The sequence below is a fragment of the Adiantum capillus-veneris genome, chromosome 6 (assembly GCF_014529385.1).
Source record: "Adiantum capillus-veneris isolate H3 chromosome 6, ASM1452938v2, whole genome shotgun sequence".
Classification (NCBI taxonomy): Eukaryota; Viridiplantae; Streptophyta; class Polypodiopsida; order Polypodiales; family Pteridaceae; genus Adiantum; species Adiantum capillus-veneris.
The window spans coordinates 151251714-151274462 of NC_140936.1; the positions used below are offsets into that span (position 1 = coordinate 151251714).

A 22749-nucleotide genomic window follows, 5' to 3' on the forward strand; every position below is an offset into this window, starting at 1 on the left:
GACAAGACCCCCAATTGGACGAATAGAAAATTTGATTTCAGCACACAACCGAGCATGACAAGAATTTGGCAAAAAGGAAACAAAGTGAACCTCCGGAGAAGTTGATACTCTCACCATCGGTGGGTGAGCCGTTACTTGCACTATCCTCGCCAATAGCATCGCCACCACAAGATGCCATGATGACAGAGGAGCTCCAAACAACTTCCAAGATCTGAGATGAAACTACATCAGCTTCTTACAAGGCTTCAAGCCCGCAAGCCACGATGGATATTTGAGCAGCATTCCACTTTATGCTGTCAAGAGGCACTTCAAATCTGACCTTTTACGGCTTGCTGAGGACAAGTATTCTCAAGAGCAATTGTAGACCACAGAGACGATCTTTCACCACACAAAAACACCTCAAAGCTCATTTGCTGACGAAAAGCATTCTCAAGGGCAATTGTAGACCACAGAGACAATCTTTCACCACACAACAGCACCTCAAATCTCATTTGCTAAAATAAAGATAACTAGCTAGCACATTTACAGAAAAAGCACACACAATTTTTCATTCAACACCTTGGCAAGATTCTAACCAGCTGAGACAAAATTCGTGCCTTCTAGATAAGATACAAGAACCATGTGGAGGCATGTGTGCTGGAGCTTGCAGAGAAGCCTCAGAACGAGATTAGTGGAGTACATTTTGGTTTCCTTCCAAAGACCTTGCTGTCGGCCACAAAAACTGAGGACGAACCTAGCATGATCGATCAAACCAGAGCTTGCCTCTCCCAGCATGACGCGATGCACCGTAAGCCTCAAAAGGCTGCCGCAAGACCTACAGCCACAAGAAGATGACCTCCACACATTGCTTCCTTTGCCAGAAGCAGTGCGCTGAAGTTTGCAAAGCACACGTCGCCATAAGAGTATAGCCACTCCAACCTCAATTGCAAGCACCACTTCCTCTGTCATGAGCAAACAACGAAAACTACAATGCGCCACCACAAAACTTTGGAAAGCATGCTTTAGCAAACCCTTGCCACGTCGTGCTCATCCGGCCTCGACAACCCTATGGCCTTCCACATGCCAAAAATCTCTAGTCTCAAAATGAAAATGTGGCTCTTGGGATTTGTGGAGCCACCCATGTTAAGTCTTTATCATTTAACCTATGACGCTTTCAACGTGTTATGATTTCAAAGGCAACCCAAAATCTTTTCCTTCGTAAAATGAGCATTCATTTCGTATTTTAAAACTCAAGACATGTCCATCGTTAGATTTACACGCTCTTCATTTAAATGAGTGTCCACTATCTCATTTCAATCAATCAACATTTTTGGCCTATAAAAAAAAGTTTGAAAATATAACTCGCTCTTTTTTTTGGCCTGCCCAAAGGGCAAAGGCTATAGTGATGCCTTCTCTTTTTTCTGACTAAAATAGAAAAAAGATTGAGTTGTATTTTCAAGAAATTTTTGATGGGCAAAAAATGTTGATTGGTTGAAATAGGATAGTAGACACTCATTTAAATGAAAATTGTGTACATCTAATGATGGACATGTCTTGAGATTTGAAATATGAAACACCAAGGAAAAGATTTTGGGGTGCGTTTCAAAGCATGAAACGAGCTTAAATGATAAAGACTTAACGACAACAAGAGGGAGTGCAAGTTCAATGATACACTAGGCTACTATCGAGTACTCCCCCACTTATTATTGCATAGATTGTGCGTCCATGTGACGATGACATGTAGAATAACGAATTAGAGCCTAGAGGTATAATTTCCTAGAGGCTAGGAATCCCCAATATGTGACAGCTTCTCACGCAGGTCCCAGTGCCCACAACTCCGCTATTGGTTGCATAGATCAAAGTTTGACCACCCTGGACCTTTGCTGTTTTTTCTCGTCAATCTCACACTCTAGCTTATGAGGGTTTCTCTGGTTTCGATCGTGGGGGACATGGCAGAGAGGTGCAGAAGAGAGAGAGGTTGCACTAGGGGCCATGGCGGCCTCTGTTTGCAACTCCTGCATGACAGGTCTTGACGGGAGTCGATAAGTGTCCCACCATTCATAGACATTGAGTGAGAGATGTTGAGCTTGCACCCTACTGCTCTTATCACATGCAGCTCCACAATGTATCCATGCTCGACAATGTTAGTGCTTTTAATACTACTATGATCATCTCTGAGATGGGCATCTTTGCCCAATACTAGAGCGGTAGCAAGAGGAGAGGGCAAAAGGGAGTTGTGAAAGCGGCGATGGTGGTGTGGTGATCAAACTCGCCATAGCTGTTATAGGTGGATGTTATACAAAATGGAGGAGGATGATAAATGCACCAAGCTATTAGCTTCTGCAAGTAGTATGGAGATGCCAAGCTGAGAGGTTTGGTTTGGTGAAGGCTGTAGGCCCTGTTGGGCTGGGAGTCTATGTCCCCCAACTGTAGCTAGTTAGGTCTGCAATCAATCCCTCATAGTTGTTCATGATGTTGTCGAAGTCCACAATGTGGGAAGTAAATATTGTATTGTGCTTGAGGAGAGCTATGATGTGATTTTATATGTGATAGTAGTACTTTCACTGAATAATAAGGCATGAAGATTGTTGCGGATTGAAAGTGTTGTTTGCAAAGCTAGCTTTACAAAAAAAGTTTTACTGCTTGAGAAGGCTAGATTGCCCTCACTAGAGTGCAATGGTATTTTCTTGTCACTTAAAAGGTACGAGGGAGGGCTATATATTGCCATATGGTTTATTAAGGTCTTTTGCTTGGATATCAATGTTGCCTGACATGTTGCTCTTATGATTGTGAAAGATTCTACGTTATGGCATTAAGCTCATTTCAATGTTTCCACTAAATTTACATAGAAGAATTGATAATTACAGCAGCTAACAACTTGTAGTACAATTGGCCGAAACTAGGCATAGGTAGTAATTTATAACACCCAGGAACTACTAAGATGCTGAACTTGTACTACCATTCCTGTAGCTCAAAAATATGATGAGTTGTCAACAACGAACAAAGGTACGAGGCACCATGGAGGGATAATGAGGAGCAACATGGTATGGTTGCATGGGCAAGTTGTGGGATCGAGTGTGTGAAGATTCTAAAAGAAACGTGAGGTGTGCTCTTTACCAATGCGTGAGACTTATGTATCCGTTTGGTTGATCTGCATGTGTGTGACCCTTGTAAGGATCTTACTCATCTTCAGTTTCTTACTAGGCTTATATCTTTCTAGCCTTTGGCAGGCCTTGTGATTTTATCACTTGTTTTTTTCTAGTTTTAGTCAACAAAAAGAGAAGGCATCTGCCCTTTGTGCAGGCAAAAAAAAAAGGGGGACTTTTTTAAGGTCTTCAAAACGAAAAGTAGAGAGTCACCTTCAAATGTGAAGGCAGTTCCCAGTTCAATGTTAGAAAAAAACCGGGGTCTAGTGTATTTTAACTGGTTGAAATTATAAAATCCCGGTTAGTAGATTTTGAGCTTGCCTTTAAGAAAACCCGCAAATTTACACAAGTTTTAGTGTAATTACTAGCAAAAGCTTCAAATTTTGACTAAAAACCGGGAGAATTTCAAGTTTCCCCTTATTTGGATCGGTTAGGAAAAATGTATTTTTCTAGCCCTGTCCCGGTTACCTCAAAATTGGTGAAGATTTCTCTCAAAATGGAGAGGGGGGCGGCTATGCTAAGCTGGGTGCCCATTCATAAATTGACGCTGATGATCCTTCACGTATATAAGAACCAACCCCAGGCGTCGATAGTATGCATTAATCAGAGTAAGGTTAAGATTAAGATTCAGATGGAGAGAGAGCGTTTATCAGAAATAGAAGCAGGATCAAGCGCCGCTGCTGCAACGTCTGCTGATGGGCGTTATCGTCATCAAATGAAGAGGTATGGGGAGGAGGAGGCCGAGGGGTCAGGATGGGCATTAACGCTGCCTAGCGAGTTGGTGGCGGAGGAGGTGCTGCCCAAGCTTTCCATCAGAGACTTGTTCCGCCTGCGCGCAGTACACTCCTCCTTCAACCAACTCATTGCTGCCTCCCTTTCAACTCTCAAGAGACAGCGGTATGTCTAACTGATCGATCCTCATCAGCCTTCTTTATATATTTTGAATACTCTGCTATTATAATATAGCGCAAACGTCCTCTCTCTCCCCCCCCCCAGTATACGTCACTCATGCACACACCGCACTCTCTCACTGCACATGCACACACAATTAACGCAATCTCTCTCTCTCTCTCTCTCTCTCTCTCTCTCTCTCTCTCTCGTGCACACACACACACACACACACACACACACAAAATTAACGCAATCTCTCTCTCTCTCTCTCTCAAACAATCAATAACGTTGTTGTATGTGTTGATGGCAGGCCCATTGACCTTCCTTGGTTTTACTGCATGATTGCTACTCAACGACGAGCGGATGACTCTGGCTGAAAATTGTTTGAGATGACTCTGGCTGAAAATTGTTTGAGTATGAGCCAGTAGCATTTGACGCAGATTGTGATAAATGGCTGAAAATTGTTTGAGTATGAGCCAGTAGCATTTGACGCAGATTGTGATAAATGGCGTCATTTACCAATTCCATTGCAGCCTTTCACAAGTGTGGACGGGGCTAAGAGTGAACCAATCTGTAGTGTGGGAAGTTTGGTGTGTTGGGAGCACATTGCTTATGCATCCAACATTCATTATCTTGTCCTTAGCAACACCTTCCCTAGAGAGAGAGCAGTATTGGATGCCTCCGATTGCACAAGTCCAGTTGAACTTGGCCTATGTGGGCACCTGAGATTGGAAAGAGAGAGTAAAGATGGTCCTATAGCTCTGATTCTTTTACGATTTGTGGATAGTCACATAATCATACAACACTATACACATTGTCCATTGCACCAACAAGAAGAAGGGTTAGGTTTGGTGATTTATTCAATGAAGCACTTCTTTACAATGGAAAAATGGGTACAATGGAACTTCAATAATGAACCTCTTAACCCTCCATTTACAAGTTACTACCATCAAGGTGTGCTTGCCTTTCTCCAATACCCTAGCCATATAAGGCGCTCTTATGCCTTACCTTTTTTGTTTTTATTCGACGAAGAACATTGGAGCCAAAGCAGCATGCCCAAATTCAGTAGGTCTTGCGATGTTATGTCGCACGCTACTTATCAAGTTGTACAAATGGATGCAGATCTCCTCTTGTTGGTGTTTCAGCATAAGCATTTACGCACTCCGGAACGGGTGTTTGTGTACAAGTACAACTTCGAGAATCATGATTGGTTGCTTCTCTCTGATAATCTCGAGTTGTCTTTCCCTAAGCCAAAATCAGGTACCAAAATCTTTCATGCCACAGCAAGAGGAGGCCTCCTTGTACTCTCTATAGCCCCAAGAATCTATATATGCCACTTAGCTTCAAGTACTTGGCGGTTGCTTCCCCGTTGCAGTAACCTAACGACTGGTGAAATATCCCCCATTGTAAAGGTGGCATGCCCCGTAGATCCTATACTAGGATAGGAAGAGAAAAATCAGTTGGATGAAAAATCTAGCTGAGTAGAGAACTGATCATATCCGGATCAGAGCATCATCTTTTGAGGAGCGTTGTTGTATCCAAAAGTGCATTTTCTAGGATTTCAATACTTTTTGGCTTTGCTTGCTCAAAATAGGCAAATGCCTTATGGACTCTCTTTCTTGGCTATGTAGAATACAAGATATTTTAGAATTTCACATGAAGGAAGCTAGCTCTTTTTGTCTTTCTGTAAGGCTTTGAATTGTAAAACAGAAGCTTATTTGACCAAGAGAGAGATTTGTCTACTTTGCGGAGGCTTGGTATGCATGAACCCAGCAATTACATCTCTTGGCTGCTTCCAAGCAGACCTCGTACGTGTGCATGCCAACAAAGAAGGCATATGCTGCCACATTTCATGTCTTCAGCTTTCTTGGCCAGCCCCTGCTGCACATATCTCCAGATTCATTGAAAACATCCTACAGCTTCCAAGCGCCTGCCCCTGTTGAGCGATGAGCGTAACCTGCAAACAAGCATTCCAAGAGACCGCACGCTGGACAGGACGGCCATCAATCAACACTTTTGGCTTTCAAAAGTACACCACACTTTACCTACATGTGGACCAAAGCTTTGCCAAGAACAACATGGTGTTTCCCCCCGGCAGCTCCCGACTAACAATCTCATCATGAATCTGCTTGCTCATTTGAATTGAGAAAAGCCCTTACTTTGCTAGCAGTCTGGATCAAGGCTGCCACAACTTTAACACGGACATGGGCATTCACAACATCCGATCGAGTGTCACTGAAGAGACAACATTCGAGGATGAGCATGTGGCCAAGCAGATGGCTTATGTCATTCTGAACATGAGATTGCATGTCTGGCTGAATGAGTACACTTGCATCGGCCCCCTCGTCTTGCATAAATCGGCTTTCGGTTGCAACAACCCAGTCTTGCCATCATGGGCGCAATGGAGCGACAGATAAAGAGCAGCCCCGTCATGTACAAGCCACGCTGAGGGTTACATGTGGAGGAGCAGTGCAATGGGCTTTGCACAACTGTGCTATTTTTTCTATAAACCATGGTGACCTTGCCTACGAGACTGTGTGTGTGTGTGTGTGTGTGTGTGTGTGTGTGTGTGTGTGTGTGTGAGAGAGAGAGAGAGAGAGAGAGGGGAAGAAGAAGAAGAAGAGAGTTTTAACGTCGTAGAAAACTTTCCCAAGAGACCTCAAAGATCTAGCCAACGAGGAGAGTTGAACTCAAGCCCTGTTAGGAAAGAGGGAAATGGCATAACCAATCTAAATATTATACCATTTTTCTCTTTTTTTAGCGTGCACACACACACTCCAGAAGAAGAGAGAGATTTGCGTAATTTGTCTTGGCATACATGTTGAGCAAATCTTTGCTGGAACCAGTGTTAGGGAAGAATGTGTCTTAGCTCAATATCATGTCGTTTTCAATTTCCAAAATGCTTGCGTTTCCCAATATAGGATACGTCACATTCTCTCCCCTATGAAAATAAATTGATCCTCGAAAATCTCATTAGGAAGGAGTAATCCTAAAATTGGGAACCCTTTTCTTCGCTTTCATGTTGAACTCTCTTGAGAACAATCTTTCCACTTAACTAAACACTCTTTATAAATTGTATTTCTAGTTCTTTTTTCTCTAGTGTCCCATGTTTTCTTGCTCCCATGCTGAACTCTCTTCAAAGCAATCTTTCCACTCAACTAAACACTCTTTATAAATTGTATTTCTAGTTCTTTGTTCTCTAGTGCCTAGTATTTTCTATGGCTCACGTGGAAGAGATTGAGTATCTATGAGTTTCACTATCTGATCTTCTTGAATGAGATTATCAGATTGATCTATCAAGTGCCGCGGAAGGGTTTAAGGATTTTGTTGAGATCTAGTACTTTGCACAAACAAAAGGTTACTTTACTTCACTTGAAAGGAGAAACTAAATTGATGAAGACAATGAAGGACGGACACACACACACACACACACACAGAGAGAACATGGTATGTCGGGTCCCAACCACCCTCAAGGGCTCCTTGCTCTGTTTCCAGAGCACATAGCAAGTACTTGCTTTATTGACTTGCACAAATGCTAATACAATGGTCCTAAATGCTGAGATGTTGAGTTGTTGATGAGTACTTGCTATAGATGTTGGGTACTGCTGAGATGTTGATGGGTACTTTCTAGAGATGCTTGGTATTGTTGGGGTGCTCGTGAGTACTTGACGTAGATACTTGGTATTGTTGAAATGCTAAGGGATACTTGTTGTGGATACTTGGTACTACAATGCTTATGCGAGATGCTCATGCTTATGCTCAGTTCTATGGTGGATGCTAACGACGATGGGTACTGGGTACTAATGGTACTTGGTACTGATGGTGCTTGGTATTGTAGAAGATGCTTGGTTTAAGTGCTAAAATTTTGAATATTGAAGGTGATGGTGGTCCTGTGTACTAAATCCAAACGATGGGCAGCTAAGGTGTACATGTTGGAAATGTAGGTTACGATGCTCTTGGTTGCAAGACGCAAGCCAAAGGCTGCGAGAAGGTAGGTGATAGCCCGAGGAAGCAGGTGCCAAGTGCTGCAAGGTACTGGACACTAAAGATGGAAAAATGTCACCTCAAGGGCTTGGTCTGCTGCCTCAAAATGTAGGTAACTCTAAAAATGTTGAAAATGTTGGTTCTACTACTTGTTCTTCTTGCCTTAAAAATGACTTTCGAGGATCACCTATGTACACCTTTTAAGCTGGGTCAAGCAATCCTCTTTGGAACCCCACGATCATGAAAAAATGAAGCTAAAGTGTCACTTATTAATAAGTTGAGAGCCTACTAATAAGAGGTGATTCACATGCTGAATTGACTACAATGTGCACGAGAGGGTATGCAACTACGACCTAACTGAACATGCAGGTCGTGCTAGAGGCTCACAAGGTGCCAGGCTAGGTCCTAAGCTAAACTAAGACTGATGCTAGATTGTAGAAATAGCTTGTCCACATGGTTCAACTATATTGCGCATATGACTTCCCCCCTGTTAAAGCTGAGCACAACTGTCAAATGATTTTCGTACTTTTGATGCTGAATGGTTTTGATGCTTGTGGATGCATAAACCGATGAAAACTCCTCCAAACTTATGGACACTGTGGATGCAGGTACTGCTACAATGTAAACACCGACCATACAAGTTACTAATAGTAATTAGCCTTACTATTGTCACATAGTACTAGCCTTGATGATGAATCTGCCTTGCGAGCAAGTAATACCACTCAAATAGTCCTGTCATGCTAACATTGCGGGTGAAGATGAAAGATAAGATGCTTGGAGGTATTTCTAAGGGTTGCTTGTCAACGGAAGTGGGCGCATGTTACATGCAAACGCAAATGCAGAAGAGGGTTAGGGATCCTTGTACCAACTCCTTCCATATCTGCATAGGAGGCAAGTAGATCTTGGTACTCAAGACTTGGATTTTTGTGTATGCGATGTCGATCTTCGTTCAAAGACATAGCAATGAAGATGGGAGCTAGTGCGCAATATGCGTGATGGACTAAGGGTAGGAGTGGCTAGTAAGTTTGGGGTTGGGATGCGAAGCTTCTTTGGAAAAAAAAACTGAGAGAGGCTCTTTGGGTTTTTGGTTCTACTTGGGTTCTTGGTTCTTCCCTTGAGTTCGCAAAGCCAAAGCACGCACAGAGCTTTGATACCAATGTCAGGTGCAGTGGAAGGATTTAAGGATTTTGCTCAAATCTTAGTACTTCGCACAAACTAAAGGTTACTTTACTTTACTTGAAAAAAGAAACTAAACTAAGACAATGAATGAGAGAGAGAGAGAGAGAGAGAGAGAGAGAGAGAGAGAGAGAGAGAGATAAGATAGACGACATGGTATGTCAGGTCCCAACCACCCTCAAGGGCCCCCTTGCTCTGTTGCCAAAGCAAGTACTTGCTTTATTAACTTGCACAAATGCTGATACAATGGTCCTAAATGTTGAGATGCTGATGACTACTTGCTATAGATGTTGGGTATTGTTAAGATGTTGATGGGAACTTGCTAGAGATGCTTGGTACTATTGGGCTGCTCCTGGGTACTTGACATAGATACTTGGTACTGCTAAAATGCTCAGGGGTACTTTGTACTATGAGGCTAAGCATTGAATGCTTATGCAGGATGTTGATGCTTATCCTAAGTGTTATGGATGTTGGCGATGATGGGTATTGGGGACTGACAATACTTGGTACTGATGGTGCTTGGTACTATGGAAGATTCTTGGTTGAAGTACTGAAATGTTAAATATTGAGGGTATCGTTGTGCTGATGTTGAAGGTACTAGTGGTATTGTTTACTGAAGACGAGATGGGCAGCCAAGGCGTTCAAGAGTGGAAACGTAGGTTGACGGTGCTCTTGGTTGCAAAAGACGCAAGCCAAAGGAGGCTAAGAGAAGGTAGGTGACAGGCTAAGGAAGCAGACGCCAAGTGCTGCAGGGTACTGGACACTAAAGATGGAAAAATCCAGGTCAAGGGCTTGGTCTGCCGCCTCAAAATGTAGGTAACTCCAAAAATGAAAATGATGATTCTACTAAAAATTGCTGACTTGAGGTACCGACTATCTTGGTGTTGCAAGGCTATGATACTTGTTCTTCTTGCCTTAAAATTGACTCCCTAGTATCACCTATATACACCTTTTAAGATGGGTCAATAAATCCTCTTTGGAACCCCACGATCATGAAAAAAATGAAGCTAAAGTGTCACTTATTAATAAGTTTAGAGCCTACTAATAAGAGGTGATTCATATGATCAATTGAATATACTCTGCAAGAGAGGGTATGCAACTACGACCTAATTGAACATGCATGTCCTGCTAGAGGCTCACAAGGTGCCAAGCTAGGTCCTAAGCTAAACTAAGACTAGTGCTAGATTGTACCAGTAGCTTGTCCACATGCCTCAATTGCAATGCACACGTGCCATCCCCCATGTTCAAGGTGAGGCACAAATGTGGAACTTCTTTGAAGCTTTTTGTAGTTTTGATGCTTGTGGATGCATAAACCAGTGAAGACTCCTCCAAACTTGTGAACACTGCGGATGTAGGTACTTCTGCAATGTAAACACATACCATACAAATTACTAAGTACTCTTACTATTGTCACAAAATACTAGCCTTGATGCTGACTCTGCCTTGCAAGCAAGTAGTACCACTAGAATAGTCTTATCGTGAAAACATTGCAGGTGAAGATGAAAGATAAGGTGCTTAGAGATATTTCCAAGGGTTTCTTATCGACGGAAGATGCAAGCTACATGCAAATGCGAGTGCAGAAGAGGGTTAGGGATCCTTGTACTAACTCCTTCCATATCCGCATAGGAGGCAAGTAGATCTTGGTACTCAAGATCTGAATTTTTGTGTATTCGATGTCGATTTTTGTTCAAAGACATAGCAATGAAGACGAGAGCATGCCTGATGCGTGATGGACTAAGGGTGGAAGTGGCTAATAAGTCTGAGGTCGAGGCGTGAAGCTTCTTTGAGAAAAATACTGAGAGAGGTTCTTTGGGTTTCGGTTCAGCTTGGGTTCTTGGTTCTTCCCTTGCGTTTGCGAAGCCGAAACACCATTAGGAAGAGAATGGAGACCAGGAGGGTCTCTTTAATTGGCAGTTTAAGGGAGTCAAACCTCTAGTATTAAGAAAGCAATCAAAGGACAACTTTTGAATTCAAACAGGCAAAAGTGCTAGTTTATTTGAATTCAAAATTGCCCCCCATAATGGAATTTTAAATATAGTGGGAAAAACCACATTATGTAACATATCTATGGAAAAAGCTTGTCATGTAGATTTTAGATCTATAATCTTTGCTCAAATTAGATCATGTGTAGGAGTTATGGAAGGCCAAACATTGTAGAGTTATCCATCCCCTTTTTTAGGGAAAAAAGTGCATCTTTTGAAAAGAGAAACTGAACTGAAGACCATGAAGGACACACACACACACACACACACACACACACACACACACATATATATATATATATATATATATATATATATATAGAGAGAGAGAGAGAGAGAGAGAGAGAGAGAGATGACACGATATGTTGGGTCCCAACCACCCTCGAGGGCCCCCTTGCTCTATTGCCAGAGCAAGTACTTGATTTATTGACTTGCACAAATGCGGATAAAGATGGTCCTAAATGTTGAGATGATGATGAGTACTTGCTATAGATGCTAGGTACTACTACGATGCTAATGGGTACTTGGTAGAGATGCTTTGTACTATTGGGGTGCCTATGTACTTGACATAGATACTTGGTACTGCTGAAATGTTGAGGGGTACTTGTTGTGGATACTTGGCATTGCAAGGCTGAGGACTCAATAATTATGGAGGATGCTGATGTTTAGGCCGAGTGCTATAAATGTGGATTACGATGGGTGTAGAGTACTAACATTACTTGGTATTGATGGTGCTTGGTATTGCAGAAGATGCTTGGTTGAAGTGTTGAAACACTGAGGGTATTGTTGTGATGATGTTGAAGGTACTAGTGGTTTGTACTATTGGGGTGCCTATGTACTTGACATAGATACTTGGTACTGCTGAAATGTTGAGGGGTACTTGTTGTGGATACTTGGCATTGCAAGGCTGAGGACTCAATAATTATGGAGGATGCTGATGTTTAGGCCGAGTGCTATAAATGTGGATTACGATGGGTGTAGAGTACTAACATTACTTGGTATTGATGGTGCTTGGTATTGCAGAAGATGCTTGGTTGAAGTGTTGAAACACTGAGGGTATTGTTGTGATGATGTTGAAGGTACTGTTTACTAAAGACAAGAAATGAGCAATGAAGGTGTATAAGGCTGAAAATGTAGGTTGACAGTGCTCTTGGTTGCAAGACGCAACCAAAGCCTAAGAATAGGTGACAGATGAGAAGCATGCATCAAGTCCTGTAGGGTACTGGATGCTATGGATGGAGAAATGCTAGGTCAAGGGGCTGGTTTGGTATCCCAAAATGCAAGTAACTCCAAGAACGTTAAGAATGCTGGTTCTATCAAAGGTGCTGACTGTCCTGGTGCTGCGGGTACTATGGTACTTTTTCTTCTTGCCTTAAATGACCCCCTAGGATCACCTTTATACACCTTTTAAGCTGGGTCGAGCAATCCTCTTTGGAATCCCATGATCATGAAAAAATGAAGCTAAAGTGTCACTTATTAATAAGTTGAGAGCCTACTATTAACAGGAGATTCACATGTTGAATTGACTATATTGTGCAAGAGAGGCTATGCAACTACAACCTGCCTAAACATGCACATCCTGCTAGAGACTCGCAAGGCACCAGGCTAGGTCCTAAGGTAAACTAATATTGATAGTAGACTATAACAGTAGCTTGTCCACTTGTCTCACTTGTAGTGTGCACGTGACATCCCCCTCTATTAAAGGTGGGGCACAAATGTCATGGATGCTTTTCATACTTTTGATGTTAAATGCTTTTGATGCTTATGGATGCATAAACCGATGAAAATTCCTTCAAATTTGTGGATATTGTAGATATAGGTACTGTTGTGATGTAAACACCATCCATACAAATTACTATGTAGCCTTGTCGCAGAAACTAGCCTTGATGATGGTTGTGCCTTGCAAGCAAGTGATACCACTCAAATAATCTTGTCATGAAAACATTTCGGTTGAAGATGAAAAGTAAGGGTGTTGGAGGTATTTCCAAGGGTTTCTTGTCGATAGAAGTGGATGCACGCTACATGAAAATGTGAATGTAGAAGAGGGTTAGGGATCCTTGCATCGACTCCTTCCCTATCTGCATAGAAGGCAAGTAGATCTTGGTACTCAAGATTTGGATTTTTGTGTATCCTATGGTGATTTTCATTCAAAGACATCGGGATGAAGATGGGAGCATGCCGAATTCTAAGGGAGTGGCTAATAAGTCCGGGGTCATGACATGAATCTTCTTTGAGAAAAAAACCGAGAGAGGTTCTTTGGGTTTTTGGTTCTTCTTGGGTTCTTGGTTCCTCCCTTGAGTTTGCAAAGCCAAAGCACTTGCAGAGCTCTGATACAAGAGTCAAGTGCAGAAAAAGAGATTAAGGATTTTGCTTAGATCTAGTACTTTGCACAAACAAGAGGTTACTTATTTCACTTAAAATAATAAAATGGATTGAAGACCATGAAAGAGAGAGAGAGAGAGAGAGAGAGAGAGAGAGAGAGAGAGAGAGAGAGAGAGAGAGAGAGAGAGACGACATGGTATGTTGGGTCCCCACTACCCTCAAGGGCCCCCTTGCTCTTTTGCCAGAGCAAGTACTTGCTTTATTGACCTCCACAAATCCTGATACAATGGTCCTAAAGGTTGAGATGATGGTGAGTGCTTGTAATAGATGTTGGGTACTATTGCAATGTTGATGTGTACTTGCTAGAGATGCTTTTTACTATTGGGGGTGCATGGGTACTTGACGTAGATACTTGGTACTGATGAAATGTTGAGGGATTGCTGGTATGGATACTTGGTACTACAAGGCTAAGGTTTCAATCATTATGTGGGCTGTTGAGTGCTACGGATGTGGAGATGATGGGCAATGGGTAATAATTGATGGTGCTTGGTAATACGAAAGATGCTTGGTAATACGAAAGATGCTTGGTTGAAGTGCCGAAACGCCAAATATTGAGGATATTGTTGTTCTAATGATGAAGGTACTGGTGGTACTGTGTATTGAAGCTAAGTGATGGGTAATCAAGGTGTAAAAGGCTACAAATGTAGGTTGACAAAGCTCTTGGCTACAAGATGCAAGTCAAAGGATGAGAGAAAGTAGGTGATAGACTGAAGAAGCAGGCACCATGTGTTGCAGGGTACTAGATGCTAAAGATGGAGAAATTTCAGGTCAAGGGGCTTATTTGCTATCCCAAAATGCAGGAAACCCCAAAAATGTTGAACATGATGGTTCTACTGAAAAACGCTGACTTGAGGTGCTAACTATCCTAGTGTTGTGGGTACTATGGTACTTGTTCTTTTTGCCTTAAAAATGGCCCCCTAGGATCACCTATATACACCTTTTAAGATAGGTTGAGCAGTCCTCTTTAGAACCCCACAATCACAAAAAAAAGAAGATAAAGTGTCACTTATTAATAAGTTGAGAGTCTACTAATAAGAGGTGACTCACATGCTGAGCTGACTATATTGTGTAAGAGAGGGTATGCAACTATGACCTTCCTGAACATGCACGTCCCGCTAGAGGCTAAGAAGGTTCAAGGCTAGGTCCTTAGCTAAACTAAGACTGACGCTAGACTATAGCAGTCTCTTATCCCCCACATGGCTCAACTGCAGTGTGCATGTGACATGACCCAACTTCCATTTAAATTTGCTAACGTGGAATACTTGATTTATGCCACTTGTACATTGGTAATAATTTTACACATGGTTCCATCTTCAAGGTTTTAGACTTCTCAGGCACTTTCAAATAGACTTTCTCTCCTTCCTCAAAGGTAAGATGCTTTCTATGTCTGGTACCCAGTCAAAGCTCCTGTTTAACAATAGAATAGTGGCCTCCTTCGAGGTCAAAAGGTCTATTAACTAGGGATGCCCTCTGGCTGTTGGAATTAGGGTTGCAGAGAAACACACATAGCTTGGAGAAGACGAAGGAAGCTCAAGGCACACAATAGAGAGTGTGTTACTTAGTGTGCAATGGAAAGAAGGATAGCCCTAGAGTCATGGGCGTATATACAATGCACGGGGGAAAAAACCTCCTAAAGAGGGAAAAAATGCCCCGACGGTCCTAGTGTGTTCACACACATCACTACCACATGTATATGGTAACAAATCCCCCCTGGAGTGATGCGGTGAACGAGAGCTGGCACATGAGTAAAGGGAAGTGCCATGTCATAAGGACATGATCAGACAAAGGGGAGTAAGCCCAAAGCTTTGCGGAAAGCTTCAAGCTTCTCACTAGACAATGCCTTTGTGAAAAGATCTGCAAGGTTGTCCCGTGTTGGCACATAAGCCAAGCTGATCTCTCCTGCTGAGAGCCTCTCCCTGACATAGTGGTAATGCACCTCAATGTGCTTTGTGCGAGCATGAAAATCTGGGTTCCTCGCAACTACCAATGCGCTCTGACTATCAGTGTAGATAGTATTGGTAGTGTCCTGTCCAACGCCCAAATCAGCCATAAGGCGTCTAAGCCGTACACACTCAACCGTAGCTCTGAAGACTGCCATGTACTCAGCCTCACAACTCGAAGTGGCCACAGTAGGTTGCTTCTTGCTCAACCATGATATACATGAACTGCCAAGCATGAAACACAAACCACTTGTGGACACTCTCGTGTCAAAGCAACCACCCCAATCTGAGTCCGAAAAAGCATGTAATTCTGGTGGCAATGATCCCCCCTTTGGATAAAACAAGACAAGATGTAAAGTGCCACTAAGGTAGCGGAAAATCCTCTTGACAGCCTGCCAATGCTTAGACTCTGGGCTATGCATAAATCTGATGACCTGTGAGACTGCAAACTGAATATCCGACCTCGTGTTGCATACATAAATGAAGCAGCCAACAGCAGTTTGATAAAGAGTGACATCAGCAGGATCGCCAGCATCATGTAGACTCAACTTCAAACCTGTTTCCATGGGAGTGGCAATAGGTTTGCAATCCTCAAGTCCAAACTTACATAGCAATGTCTCTATGTAACTTTTCTGACACAAGGTAATACCACCATCACACTGCTTAAACTGTATACCCAAGTAATGATGCAACGGCCCCAAATCTTTCATCTTGAAAGTAGCATTCAAATCAGCCTTAAATTCAGCAATATGTCTCTCATTTGGTCCAGTGATCAGCAAATCATCAACATAAAGAACCACAATGAGAAGTACATCACCCTCACGCTTTACATACAATGTGCTTTCTGTTGGATTGTTACGAAAAGCCTTGTTTGACCAAATGAGTGTCAGCTTTCTCATACCAAGCATGAGGAGATTGCTTCAACCCATACAAAGCCTTGTTACATTTGCACACTTTGTCCTATTGTCCTTTTATGACAAAACCGCGAGGCTGCGTCACATAAACTTCCTCAAATATGTCACCATTCAAGAAAGCAGTAACAATGTCTGATTGATGTACATCCCAACCAAAATGAGCTGCCAATGCACATAGAAAACGCACAGTAGTCATACGACAAGTGGGAGCAAAAGTCTCTTCATAATCTATGCCTTTTTGCTGTGCATAACCCTTTGCAACAAGTCAAGCCTTATGGCGATCAATCTCACCATCCGGCTTGCGTTTCAACTTGTAAACCCACTTTGTACCAATGGCCTTTTCGCTAGGAGGCAAATCACATAAAGTCCATGTGTCATTTTCTATGAGTGCATCATATTTTGATTGCATGGCAGCCATCCAATTTTCTGAATTATGTGCTTCATCAAAAGACAGAGGCTCCTCAACATCATGTAAGTTAGACACAGCCAAAGCATAACAATCTGATGCATAAGATGCATGGCGAGAGCCTGAACGAGTACGACTAGACAAAGGTGCATCCAATTTACTATCACGCAAAGTGTGCACCAGCCATTTTGGCATACCTCTAGCCTGCTCATTTTCAGCCCTTTCCTCATCAAGTACATCATGTACATCTGCATCAGTAATAGGCTGATCTAAAACATTTTTAGAAACCCCCATAGGCTATACATTTGCCTCATTGGAACTTACATTCATATTTCCACCACTAAAAAGAGGCAACAAAATGTCATAAATGTCATGTGAGCTTACATTACAGTCTCTAGTACATGACAGCAAGGGCTAAACAGAATCTTCCACAAACACTACATCCCGTGAAACCAGAATACGTTTTATTTGCGGATGATACAACCTGTAACCTTTGCTTTCAGCACTATAACCAACAAAAATACATTTGATAGCCTTATCATCCAATTCTACGTTGTACTTGTGGCACCAAAGCATATGCCAAACAACCAAAAACACGCATGTGCTCAATAGAAGGCTTTCTATCATGCTATGCTTCATATGGAGTAATAGACTGCAAAGCTTTTGTAGGACACCTGTTAAGTACATAAGTGGCACACATGATGGCCTCAAGCCAAAAAGAATGCGGCAAAGCTTGACTTTTGACCATACATCGTGCCATTTTCGTCAGTGACCTGTTTTTCCTCTCAGCAACACCATTTTGCTGAGGTGTATACGGCACTATACATTGGTGTTTTATCCCATGACTAGCCAGAAATGCATTAAATTCACGAGACATATACTCCCCCCCTCGATCGGAACGGAGGGTGCCCAAAGTACATTTTGAGACATTTTCAGCCATAGCCAGAAATTGTTTGAAGCACATAAAAACTTCGGACTTCGCTTTAAGCGAAAATACACATGCATGCCTGGAGTAATCATCAATGAAAGTCACAAAGTACAAGTAATTGCCCAAGGACGGATTTTGCATGGGCCCACAAACATCACTATGCACAAGCTGCAATCTGCATGTGGCCCTAACTGAACCATCCTTTGGAAACTTAGAACGCTGCATTTTACCCAGAATACAGCCTTCACAAACATGTTTGACAGGTGCTTCAAGAGGCAGCAAAGAAGCAACCATATCAGATTTCTGCAAACGCGGCAAACTGGAAAAATTCAGATGACCAAAACGTGCATGCCAAAGTTTTGCATCTGAAATAGCCCTTGAATCTGCAACAGCATTTGCAAAATTTTGTCCACACTTGTCATACAAAGTGAGCTTATACAGCCCACGGCACAAAAGCCCAGTTGCAACAATTTCATCACCAAAACTGAGATCATGAACTGTACATCTGTCATCCACAAATTTGACTAGAAGTCCAGGTCTAGCAAGTGCGAATACAGACAAGAGATTCTTCTTGATCCTAGGTACATAAAGTGCATCAAAAAGTGTGAAGGAACTGCCATTAGCAGTAGTGAGCACAATCATTCCAACTCCTTGAACTGGATAAGAGGCGTTGTTGGCACAAGTGATTGAATTCCCATGAGGGACAGACTTGAGAGAGGTAAACAATTCACGATGTGAGGTAATGTGCTTTGTAGCACCACTGTCAAAATACCAAACATGTGAATCTGCAGCAACTGACAAGCATGCATCATGGACAGCAGGATTGTAAGTGCACTCTATGCTAAAAGCCCATTCTGCATCAACATCACATTACAGTCTCCTTTCACAGAAGACTCAACAATGGCTGCATTTGTAGTGGAACCAATATTTGCTGTGGAACCGCCCTCTTTCTTCTTAGCCTCTTTGGCCTTCAACTTAGGACACGACTTGATCAAGTGATCATTAGCTTTACAATAATGGCAACGCATCTTCTTTTTGCCCTTGTCACCAGAATTTCTAGACGAATTGCTGCCAGCAGAAGCATTAGGAACAGAATTTTTGCCACTCGCAGCAGAACCATAAGAAGTGGCTGCATTACCATAAGAACCACGACCTCTTTGACTCCCCCTGCCTTGAGACAGGTTTCCCCTGCCACCTGTATTGTTTTGATTTGATTGACCTTCTTGAAATTGGCCCCTACAACCCCTTGGGCCTCGACCACGACCTCTACCTCTACCTCTGTTGGAGTTAGAATAGAAGGCCTGTTCAGAATTATTTCTGCCATGAGAAGAAGATGTGTCAAGGTTCTTCTCCTCAAGAATAAGCATAGAAATCAAATCTTGGAACACGGGGATGTCGTCTCTTGTATTCATGGAAGACCTAAAATGTACATACTCATCTCCTAGACCATCCAAGCATGCACAGACAATGTCATCGTCTTCCACTGAGACTTTAATAGATCCAAGAGCCTCGATGATACTCTTGATCTTCAAAGCATAATCATTGATGGAGAGGTTGTTCCTCTTAACCTGATTTAGCTCCGACTTTAGTTGAAGCTTCCTGGCCTTGGTGTTCACCTCGAACACTCTGCCTAAGTTTTTCCATGCAATGGCGGGGGTTTCAGCATCCTGTAGATAGCCCATCATTCCATCTATGATGCTCATAGAAAGCCAATACATCACTTTGCTCTGGCCTTGTTGCCAGTCCCTCAAAGCTTTCCTTTGTTCTTCTGTAGCATTTGCCTCGGGAATCTCTGGTTCCTTTTCATTGTCTCCTTCTACATAGTCCCAATAACCTTTTCCTTTTAGGAAATTTGTTATTCTGAAATTCCATGCAGGGTAGTTATTTTTCTCAAGCTTCTCAGTAACAATCTGACTGAAACCGTCAGACATCTTGAAGCACTAAGACAAAATAGCTGCAATCTGTAAAAACCTGCAAATCTACTGAACCTTCTATCGTGGTACCTGTAACGCTTTCTACACTCAACGAGTGTCCACAATCAAGCGTACATACAACCACTGTACTTGTACAGTAAATCTCTGTGTACTGCACTTTGTGATGCTCTTGCTCTCTTAGCCTCTCTTGACTGCACCAGGCTCTGATACCATGTAAAGAATGAGGATGCAAGAGAGCTACACAAGACAAGCACAAAGCAGACAGAGATGGAAAGCTTCTTCTTCTTCTCCAAGAAAAGAGAGTACAAAATGACTAAGTGCTAAAACTGAAAAGTAGCACATATGTACATGCGGTCACTAAGTGTGAACTCGCTAGAAGCGTACTAGGCTGGCACCATAAGTGTAGTCTAGCTGTAGAATCACTGGTAGAGATCCTTCGTGTCGATCACCTAACGCACCAGTGAGTAAATGTCGTAAGCGGCCAAGACCCGTAGTGGATGCCAGCTCAAGATGTAGAGCTCGACATCTCAACAATATGCACCGGCGAATTGATCATCTCACATATATTACATTGGGCTATCACATTCACAAGCACAAGTGACATGCGATGTCTATGCTATCTTCAAGCGGTGGAGCTTGAAAGAAAAGTATCCGTCAAACTCGGTAGGAATACAAATGCAAGCTTCTAATTTCATACATTTTTTGTAGGTTGTTGTAATATTATTTCAATATGCAGGAACTTGGCTCGGACGATGATGGGAATCGATTCCGATGCTGAAACGACTGGACATACTGTGCTGCAGTATATCATCAAACCAAAGGAGCTATTGGAGCTATTGGATGATCCATCCAATGATGGCATTGCTAAAGTTTTGTGCCAAAAGTATTTCAGTGAGCTAAAGAGCATTGTTTCACCTCAGGAGATGATGGAGGTGTGTGATAGTGCAGGAATAAGTTTCAAGGCCTACGAAGCTTTGTATAGACTTGTCACACTAGGTCACAAAGCAAAAGGTTTTTTTAGGTTGTTGCCAACGCCTTACAATGTTAGCGTTGTGAAAAGGTGCACCAATAATGATGTTGCAAGCTTGTTGGGTGGATTTCAATATGTGGAGGATGCCCTACCATTAGAAGAGAACAAATCCTTTCGTTACAACAAGTTCAACAATGTCTATGTTGACTTATGATGCTCCAGGAGTCAATCATATTTTATGGGTTGACACAGGAAGAGTGTGATGGCAAAGTTATATTTGTGGATGAAGCTTGATGAGTGCCAGATTGTCAAAGATCAATGACTCAAAAGGATAAGCGTTACGCTTATGAACAGATCCTTGGTGGACATCGATGTTGAGCTAAATGCTAGCAAGAAGGGAAAAACTTGTTTACGTGTTTAGTCCGAAAAGAGTATTTGGTGGCTGGTAGCTTTTCATCTCCCACATGAGACACATGAGTCCCTCAAATGGTATTTTAATCACACCCCAATCGTTGACGTCATTTTGCAACAACAAGAAGGACAACGATTGCAGGTTTTAGGTCTGGGTACGTTCCAAGTGGAATGGCATTTGGCAAGAGACTTGAAAACTCTCAAGTGTATGCTAGGATGCAAGCAAGGTGCAATGACCCTCTTTCCATGTATTTATTGCTTCCACAGTAAAGTCTCATTAGGAATTGAGGGCAAGGGTAAGGGTAAGGGTGGCAAAGCTACAATCAACTATGCGAAAGGTAAGGGTAAGGGTGGCAAAGCTGCAGTCAATTCTGCGAAAGGTGTGACCACTACACAAGTAGTGGGTAAAGCACTACAACAATGGCTTCAAGATATCCTCAGTTGTAACCGGAGTGTACCCCCTAATCGAGACATGGACGATCCAAATTGGGATCCTATTCTATCGATTCCTCTGATAAATGTGCATGTGTGCACTCTTCATGCCCGTTTACGAATTCTTGACAAGTTGTTTATGCTCCATATTAATTATGCTTGGAATATGGAGCCTTCAGAAAGAAGGGAAGAGTGTATCAGAAAACTCGAATCTATTCTATCAAGCGTTGGCCTACATGGGGGTGCTATAGAGTTATCAAAGGATAAGAAGGCGTCTGGAAGTACACAGGATCATCCTAATAAAATGTGTATGGGTGGTAGTAAAACTAGGCATATGCTTTCAGACTATTCTGACTCCCAAAGTCCTAATGAGTTTTACTTGTGAAAAAAGGTGTGTGACATTACCACCTACAGAGGTAACGAAGTAGTCCTAGGAATTAAGTGTGCTTGTGTGTGGCAGTCTGAAGATGATATTTTTGTTTGCTTGAAAAGATAAATCTAACTTCTGCTGAGATATCCACCTTGAATTTTGTAATCAATAGTTTCACAACGCAAATGGTGGATGCCTAGGGGGAGACGGACATAACACATTACATGGTGGGTTGAACACTTTGTCTTTGTAGTAAAAAAACATCAGTATTTGAACTAAAGTTTTATATTTTTGCAGCACATTCTTTTTACTCATACCTCATTTTTTCTCGACACATTCGGTTCATTGGGCATCTGGAGTAGCCAAGGAATGAAGCGCTCATACTATCAAGCAAAAGCAGTGTATTTTAAAAATACAAGGCATGGAGGTGGGAGGAAAAAGAGCAATGCCCTACACGAAATGTTCAATTGGTTCTACGTAGTTTTAGCGGGGAGAGAAAGAAAGAAGACTAGAGTGCAAAGAAGCTTGAAATGCAGAATAGAGAAAGTGGTTAGTGTGAGGGAGGCGATCATAATCATATCATGCTTCTAGTGCAAAATATCTATTCCGACGGTGATTGGCGACAAGGCGATGAAATGGCAGGCGTTGGGTGGAAAACCAATAAATTTTTGACACTAACCATTTTTATATCAAGCATACATTGTAATGCCACGCGATTTGTTGATGTCCCAATCAGTGGTTCCATGTAACAAATTTCGACAATTTGGAGTTATTTTTAATTTTTAATGCTATTATTGAGTTTTTAAGTTTTAAAAAAAATTTAGTACTTTATGAGTCAAAACTCACAACTTGAAGTTCATTTCTTTTTTGCACATTCTAGAAGATCCACTCGAGCACAAACGCA

The 22749-nt window shown here is 42.2% G+C and overlaps 2 protein-coding genes across 2 annotated transcripts; both read left to right on the plus strand.

The window, feature by feature from the left end:
* Positions 1 to 3675: 3675 nt before the first annotated feature.
* Positions 3676 to 4610, plus strand: LOC147456485 (uncharacterized). The gene is made up of 2 exons (XM_086515488.1): positions 3676 to 4022; positions 4327 to 4610. The coding sequence occupies exons 1-2, from the start codon at positions 3676 to 3678 to the stop codon at positions 4391 to 4393; spliced, it is 414 nt and encodes a 137-aa protein (XP_086371614.1). The 3' UTR covers positions 4394 to 4610.
* LOC147456486 (uncharacterized) lies at positions 4475 to 6640 on the plus strand (the record flags this gene model as incomplete). The annotated part of the gene is made up of 1 exon (XM_086513854.1): positions 4475 to 6640. A coding segment is annotated over one exon (987 nt), but the record flags the coding sequence as incomplete, so codon positions are not given.
* Positions 6641 to 22749: the final 16109 nt, after the last annotated feature.

What these genes read in the sequence shown, in the direction of transcription:
- LOC147456485 (XM_086515488.1), top strand. Translation starts at nt 3,676, where the DNA reads ATGATCCTTCACGTATATAAGAACCAACCCCAGGCGTCGATAGTATGC. An exon ending in TCAACTCTCAAGAGACAGCG is followed by an intron (nt 4,023 to 4,326) that starts GTATGTCTAACT and finishes TGTTGATGGCAG; the next exon opens with GCCCATTGACCTTCCTTGGT.